The 8,628-nt window shown below is 37.4% G+C and overlaps 1 protein-coding gene across 1 annotated transcript; it reads left to right on the top strand.

Moving 5' to 3' along the window:
* Positions 1 to 280: 280 nt before the first annotated feature.
* Positions 281 to 1,234, top strand: LOC138177636 (olfactory receptor 52P1-like). The gene has a single exon (XM_069108850.1). It carries the CDS (start codon positions 281 to 283, stop codon positions 1,232 to 1,234), a length of 954 nt encoding a protein of 317 aa, XP_068964951.1.
* The last annotated feature ends 7,394 nt before the right edge of the window (positions 1,235 to 8,628 follow it).

Below are 8,628 nucleotides of genomic sequence, written 5' to 3'. Positions count from 1 at the left end.
AATGACACACGAGCAGGAATTTGTGAAATTGACTTTTTCTGTGCTTTTATTTTTAAGGATGATGAATCCTTATCGTTTTCATTCTTATGTTGATAAGTATTGAGGGTCTCTTTCATCATGGGGCTGCTAATAGTGTGGTAACTGCTCAGGGACATTGATTCTAGCCTAAAAAACTAACATTTCGTTTGCCTGTATGTCTGTGTCATTCTCCATTCTTCTGTGTAGTATTGGACTGGACCAGATAATTAGAACTTGAGCATGCTGCCCCTGAGTTCTCATCATGATCAAAAATACCACAGAACGCAGCTTCTCAGCTTTTTTCCTGGTTGGGATTCCTGGCCTGGAGGCATTCCACTGCTGGCTAAGTATCCCTGTCTTCCTCCTATATACTCTGACTCTAGTGGGAAACACCCTCATCATCCTTACTGTCAAGCTAGAGCCTAGCCTACACCAGCCCATGTTCTATTTTCTCTGTATGCTAGGCCTCAATGATGTGGCCATTGCCTCATCCACAGCCCCCAAGATGCTCAACATCTTCTGGCTAGATGCCCACCTTATTGCATTTGATGACTGCTTAGTACAGATGTACTTCATCCACACTTTCAGCATCATCGAGTCAGCCCTATTGGTTTCCATGGCCTTTGACCGATATGTGGCTATATGCCACCCTCTACACTATGCCACTATTCTGACTACCCCTATGGTCATTAGGATGGGATTGCTGGGGGCTGCCCGGGCCATTATCATGGTCCTTCCTTGTCCGCTTCTCATATTGAGACTACCCTATTGCACCAAGTACATCATCAGGCATGCCTACTGTGAGCACATGGCCATAGTTAAGTTGGCATGTGCCAACACCCTCATCAACAGAGCATATGGCATTTGTGTTGCACTCTCTGTCATGGTACTAGACCTAGGACTTATAACCATGTCCTACATTAAAATCCTCCAGGCTGTCTTCAGGCTCTCCTCCAAGGATGCCCGATCCAAAGCCCTAGGCACATGTGCTGCCCACGTTTCCACAATTTTGGTCTCCTACATACCTGCCCTGTTTAGCTTCCTCACTCATCGCATTGGCAGGAAAGTGCCACCATCTGTACACATCCTCTTTGCCAGCATGTACCTTTTGGTACCTCCTACAGTTAACCCCTTAATCTACGGTGTGAAAACAAAACAGATCCGAGACCGTGTAATGGGACTCTTATTCCCAAACCAGAAGACTAGGGGACACTAGAGTTCATGGGAAATAACTAAGAGTAGATGATATAGGGATGCCCTAAATATTAAGGGTCTACTAAGTGCAAAATATAGGGTGAGACAGTGGGTATACTCAGGTAGATCTGAAATCTTATTGAATTAGAAGTTTTCTCTAGAAATACAGATTGCAACTCATCTCTGTTTGTCCACTTGCGTGGCTCTCATACAGCTCCTCCCATAAATATGAAGCCATTGTTCAAGCGAGCCTGCTCATTTTCTTTGATACCACAAGGTTACTGGTGGAGCCCTCTCAATGTTGCCTGGTCATCCATTGTCCTTCCATGTGAACAATCCCACATCTTTTTTTTCTATCATTCAGTTACATGATGGCATCTTTTACTCCTGTTCTCTTTTAGAAATCCTCATACACATATACACACACTCACACACATGCATATATGTGTGTATGTATATACATACATGTATGCACATATACACATATGTATATGTGTTTTATGTATATGTGTAATCAGCTACCTCTCTCTCACCATGTACTTCTCCATTGTGCTCTGTATGATATATATTTTTTATTCTTCAGAAACTGTTCAATTCTTGTCTTACTGCCATATGGCAGAATGTTGGTGTTATAAAGGTGGGAATTTATTTTCATGGTAAGTTTGGAGTCATTAAAGGAGTTTGTCAGTTTCCTGAAGGCAATCCATCCTATGCTGCTCTTGCTCATCCAATCTGGACCTAATTTTCCATCTGTAATGTCTGTAACAAATATACATGCTGATAGATGAGCTCTATCAGTTATTTATGTAAATGTTATTGCATTACAGAAAAGAGACTTTTTATCCACTAGGTATTTATGAACAGGTCAAGCTTCTTTGAATAATTGCACATCTCTTCTCAGAGCCCTCTCAGCGTTCTAGAGCTTGATGCAATTGACAATGTACCGTTCACAAATAGGAGCATCTAGAGTACTGTATCAGTTACAGGAAATCCTTCCCCAACTTGTATCCGGACCCTCCCTACCTTTTCAGGTTTTTTGGCAACTTACTCCCCACAATGAATAAGCCCAGTGAAGACCTCCTTGCAGTTCTTTGCATAAGACATTCCATCTTCTAGTTCCATGCATTTTCACTGACTATGCCCAATGCCTCAAATTTCTCACCTCCTCACCTCTGCCTCTTGGCTCTTCTGGCCTTCCTTTGAGTCCTTACTAAAATCCTGCCTTCTGCACAAAGCTATTCCTTATCCCACTTAACTCGAATGTCTTCCCCCTATTGATTATCTCCAACTTATTCTATTTGTACTTGGCTAATTTCATGTATTCTCCACCATTAGATTAGTGAACTCCTTGAGATCATGGACTATTTTTTACTTTTGTTTTGTTTTTCCTTTGTTTATATTCCCAGTGTTGAGTACTCTGTCTCCAATATAGTAGATACTCAAAAATTTTTGTTAACTTAATTTGATATCTCTCATCTTTATTTTATTGCTGATGTCTATGAGAAGAGGGTCATTTTACAGAGTTATTTGTGTCGTTACACCTTTCAAGGAATACTGAATGATTTTGATTTATAAATGTTAGATACGATATTGTAAAATAACTTGTAAAACAACATTTTGTTATGTAGACTCTAATAATTTTTTTCATAATCAATAAAAAATGAGCACAGTGAGAGCTTATATTCTCTATGTCTTTCAGTTAATTATGGAATGTTTAATATACACTCCACTGCTAAATATCTTTTACAAAAGTCTGTTAGTTCTTTACTAATATAGTTAACAAGTACTACCTTGATTTATGTTTAAATGACTCATAAAATTTTTGTAGTTTGGAAAGAATTTGGAAAGGTTGATATTTATTGATATTCTCTTAGTCTTCTTTTTTGTTGTTAATGAAGTCCACAATCCCTATGAATGTGGGATATAGAAAAAAATGAGTAATCTGTCATTTGAGAGATGTTCTGTTTGTTAGCTTTTCTACTTTCTTTTTTGGAGGGGGAAACGCAGGGCAATTGGAGTTAAGTGACTTGCCCAAGGTCACACAGCCAGTAAGTGTCAAGTGTCTGAGACCACATTTGAACTCAGGTCCTCCTGACTTCAGGGCCAGTGTTCTATTCACTGTACCACCTACCTGCCCCTCTTTTTTGGAGGGCAAGGAAGTAGGTAGCTACCTTGCCCTCCATATGTTTTGTGATATGTTTTTTCTTCTTTTCTCTGTTCTGTATTTGTGTTTTGGCATTAAAAAGATAAAAGTAATAAAAAAAAAATTAAAAAGAGCCTCTCCACTTTCTCAGGTCTTTATGTATAACCAGAACAAATCAGTATATATAAGTAATTCTTACTCACATAGACATAGGGGAAATCCAGAGGCACCATAATTAATGATTTTTATGCATCCTTCACAAAGACAGGGAGAGATTACTTCCGAAGTCAAAACTTTCTTGAGTAACTTATGTGAAAACTCTCTACTTGGGCCAGAAGGGAGAATATATCTGTATACAATTATTTAAAGCACCTTACTTTTTCGTACTGGCAAAACAAAAAATAAAAGCTACAAAGTAAGTTGAAGACTGTTGGAACAAAGCATGGTATAGAAATGTAATAAACTACTATTGTGCTATAAGAAATGATGAAAGAGATAATTTCAAAAAATTCTCGTAACAAATGTACATAGTTCAGAAAGACAAATTTCCATGTTGGTTATATCCAAATGTTTAAGCTAGAAAATGCATATGGATAGAGAATTGCCTTTATTTCACCTCAGAAAGGTGAAAGAAAAGAAGTACAGGAGTTTTTAAATTGGGAAACAAGCATCTGTTAAGTTCTTATGATATGTCAGGCACTGTGCTAAGCACTTAATAAACATTATTTCATTTGATTTCCACAACAACCCTGAAAGGCAGGTGCTACTACTGCCCCAATTTCACATTTGAGGAAACTGAGGCAGACATTGGTTAGATGACTTGAACAGGGTCACATAGCTGGTAATTGTCTGAAGCCATTCTTGAACTTAGGTATTCCTGACTTCAGACCCAATGCTCTGTCAGCTTTTCTTGTTGAGTCATTCATTCATGTCTGTTCATGGCTGTGGGAGGCAGGAGGAGGGGGTTGGCAAAGACACAGGAATGGTCTGCCATTTCCTTCTTCAATGGATTAAGGCAAAAAGAAATTAAATGATTTGCTCACGGTCACTAGTAAGTGTCTGAGGCTATGTTTGAACTCAGGTCTTCCTAACTCCAAACCTAATGTTCCATCCACTGAGCAACCTAGCTGCCTCTAGTCTTCACTATCTAGGTACCTCTAATTTATATCCCAAACACAAAGGGAACTCAAAATTTCATAAGAACAAATAAACATCTATTAAATGCATAATATACTCACAGTAGATCCCTCAGAGGGAAATGAATTCAAGATAGCCACTGGGACTATTAGCTCTCAATCACCCATAACTTTGCCTTCAATGACGTATATTGAATTCTGTATTGAGAAATGCCTGCCATTTGTATCCTGTCCCTTTTTGGCTGCACTGTTAAATATTTGACACTTAATGAATCCCCATATTTTATCAAACAATTAACTCAGTACTCTGAATTTTCCTATGTCAGCAAAGGCAATTTTTTAAAATTGTGTATATAAGAAGAAAATCTGACACAAGTCATTTTCACTGTCATATTCTCCCCTCAAATGGAATATGACTAGCTGATTTAAAGTCATACGGTTAGGGTAAAAAGAAAGAATAAATTGGGAATGCTAATTTTATTATTTGTAATATCATAATATAATATTAATATGGCCACATCATGAAAGATAAATGAGATGTAGCATAATTTAAGTAGAAAAAGATACAAAGTTAGAAGATTTATGAATCCATATTAAGCAGGACTAAGTGATGGAATTATGATTGAATGTTCTAGGAATAGGAGGGAGGGAAATATAGTCAATCTTTTACAATATATCCACTATGGAAATGTTTTGCATAGCTACACATGCACAAGCTATATTGAATTTCTTATCTTCCCCATAAGGGTGGGTGAGGAGAGACGAAGGGAAAGAATCTGGAATTCAAAATTTTGAAATCAAATGTTTTTTAAAAAGTGTATATATATATATATATATATATATATATATATATATATATATATAAATAAATACTTCCACTTTGATAAGTTCTTTATGATTTCTTTTCCCTGTTTACCTTCTCATGCTTCTCTTGTGTCTTGTATCTGAATGTCAATTTTTCTATTCAATTCCTGTTTTTTCATCAAAAATGCTTGAAAGTCTTCTATTTCATTGAATGGCCATATTTTCACCTAAAACATGATATTCAGTTTTGCTGGGTAAATGATTCTTGGATTTAATCCCAGCTCCTTTGACCTCCGGAATATCATATTCCAAGTCCTTCAATCCCTCAAAGTAGAAGCTGCCAAATCCTATGTTATCCTGATTGTCTTTCCACAATATTCAAATTGTTTCTTCTTAGGTCCTTGTGATATTTTCTCCTTAGTCTTGGAATTCTGGAACCTGGCTATAATATTCCTAGGAGTTTTCTTTTGGGGATAACTTTCATGAGGTGATTGGTGAATTCTTACATCCTTTATTTTGCCCTCTGGTTCTAAAACATCAGGCAATTTTACTTGAGAATTTCTTGAAGGATAATTTCTAGGTTCTTTTTTTTTTTATCATTGCTTTCAAATAGTCCAATAATTTTTAAATTATCTCTTCTGGATCTATTTTCCAAGTCAATGGTTTTTCCAATGAGATATTTCACATTTCCTTCTATATTTTCATTTGTTTGGATCTGTTTAATAATGTCTTGATTTCTCATAAAGTCATTAGCTTCCATTTGCTCCAATCTAATTCTGAAGGAATAATTCTCTTCAGTGAGCTTTTGAGATTCTTTTTCCATCTGGCAAATTTGGCTTTTTAAGGCTTCTCCTCCTCATAGACTTTTTGAGCCTCTTTTGCCATTTGAGTTAGTTTATTTATTAAGGTGTTATTTTCTTCAGTTGGGTCATTGACCCTCTTTTTCATGATTTTCTGGCATCATTCTCATTAATCTTTCCAATTTTTCTTCCACTTCTCTTATTTGATTTTCAAAATCCTCCTTAAGCTCTATGGCCTGTAACCACTTAACATTTTCCTTGGAAGCTTTTGGTGCAGGAGTTTTGACTTTGTTGTTTTCCTCCTGTTCCATACTTTAATCCTTTTTGTTCCCAAAAAAGTAATCCAAACTCGTATTGCTGTGCTTGCTTTGCTTGCCCATGTTGCCACTATGTTACTTGACTTTTGAGCTTTGTGCCACAGTGGAACTCTACTTCCAGAGAGAAGAGCCTTGTACCAAATCACTGGGGTTTTCTCAGCTGCTAGAGCTAATAGTTGGGTGCTCTCTCACAAGCCTCCACTGGTTCTGGCACACTGGTCATGCACCCCAGGACCTCCACCCTAAATAGCAATCCAGATACAAACAGGTCAAAGCAAGAGCAATTACCCTTCAGACTGGTTGCTTGGTCCCCCTACAATCTGCAGGCTAGGAGCTCTGAAGCAGCCACATGGCAGTGCACCTCAGTCGCTTCTCCCTCCTGGGGGCTGAGGCCAGAATGTCCTCCCAGACCCCCTGTTTCCCAAGTCCACTGACCTCTCACTTTGTATTTGGCATTTATGGGTTGATAATTCTGGAAACCAACACAGCTGCTGGTGATCCATTCTCTTGGAGTCCCAGAGTACCTCCAGCTGTGTCTGGTTGGGACTCCCTGGGGCTAAAACCGAGGGAGGCAAGGCAAAGCTCCCAGCTAGCTGTGATCGACCCTTTCTGCTGTTCTACCGGGCTGCCCTCAGTGGGAGATTTGTTTCTCTCTTTCACTTTGTGGGTTCCATAGCCCTAAAGATTGCTTAGAGTCATTTTTATAAGTATTTGACTTGGTTATGGGGGGACTGCAGAGAGTCTTCCTTCTTCTATGCTGCTATCTTGGCTTCTCCCCCCAAAAGTGAGTATTTTCCAAAATAAAAAAGGTGAGTATTTTCTTCTATATCTGTGTGAATTCTCTGATTTCTGTTTACTATCTACTTGGATAAATGGGTTTATTCAGTATTCTGTATTTGTGATGATCTTTGGTGTAACTAGAATTTGGTGGAAATGATTCAAACTTTCATGTATAAACTTGGGGTTTTCCTCTTCCTTTTAAGATATAGTGACTAGAACCCAGTGATGCCATTTCTAGAGCTGTGTCCCAAAGAGATCATAAAAACGGGGAAAGGACCCATATGTACAAAAATTTTTATAGCAGTTCTTTTTGTGGTGGCCAAAAACTAGAAATTGAGGGGATGTCCATCAGTTGGTTTAGTGTATGAATGTAATAGGATACTATTTGCTATAAGAAATGATGAACAGACAGACTTCAGGAAAATCTGGAAAGACTTATATGAAGTGATGCTGAGTGAAGTGAACTGAACCAGGAGAAAAAATTATGCATTACCAGAAATATTGTTCAATGACTTACTTTAATAGACATAGCTCTTCTCAGTAATGCAAGGACCTAAAGCAACTCCAAAAGGCTCAACATGGAAAATGCCACTCCCATCCGCAGAACGAAATATGGAGTCTGAATGCAGATCAAAGCACATTTTCTCTCATTTTTGTTTTCTTTTTAATTTATTTTTAATGCTTCCATTCATTCTAATTGTTCTATACAATATGACTAATGTGAAAAATATGTTTAATAAGAATGCATATGTAGATCCTAGAACAGATTATACACCATCTTGGGGAGGAGACAAAGGAGGGAGGTGGAAAAAACTCAATGGAAAAAAAAATTAAAACTTATGAAAGTGAATGTTGAAAACTAAAAATAAATTAATAAATTGGTTTAAAAAAATACAGTGACTAGGAAAGCAACTTGAACCTAAGGAACAAAAATCATGTTCCTAAACTAGCAAGTTTTAGGGAAACAGATGGGTCATAATTCTAGCAGTGTAGTTCTTACTCTCAGAAGAAAACAGAGCAGCCTGGCTCATGTCCTCTTGTCCCACTCCCTTCAGGCAGGAAGCAAAAGTTTCATTTCCAGAGAGGTGGATAAGAATCCAGAGATATCTATCAATGATTTCCTGCAAGTCACATTTAAATAACTCATGCAAAAAAACTACATGGGTAGCACACAACCCTTATGTATGTGTATGTGTTTAATGTAAATTGTGTGTGTGTATATATATGTATGTGTATTATGTTTGTGTATTATGCACACACATACACACATGTATTTGTAAAATTTACAAAATTGTTCATGTTATCCTTGTGAAAAAAATTGAGTGATCAAAGCTAGTGAACCACACAGTTAAGTATATTCAGAATAATTTAAATAACTATACCCAAATTATACTCATGGATGGACTCATATCAATCTGAGGATCAATTGCCAGAGT

This window comes from Petaurus breviceps, unplaced genomic scaffold (genome assembly GCF_028583685.1).
Source record: "Petaurus breviceps papuanus isolate PSGF00001 unplaced genomic scaffold, PetGlider_PUasm1.0 90444, whole genome shotgun sequence".
In the NCBI taxonomy this organism is placed as follows: Eukaryota; Metazoa; Chordata; class Mammalia; order Diprotodontia; family Petauridae; genus Petaurus; species Petaurus breviceps.
This window is presented reverse-complemented; position numbering and strand designations above follow the sequence as displayed.

What these genes read in the sequence shown, in the direction of transcription:
- LOC138177636 (XM_069108850.1), top strand. Translation starts at nt 281, where the DNA reads ATGATCAAAAATACCACAGAACGCAGCTTCTCAGCTTTTTTCCTGGTT.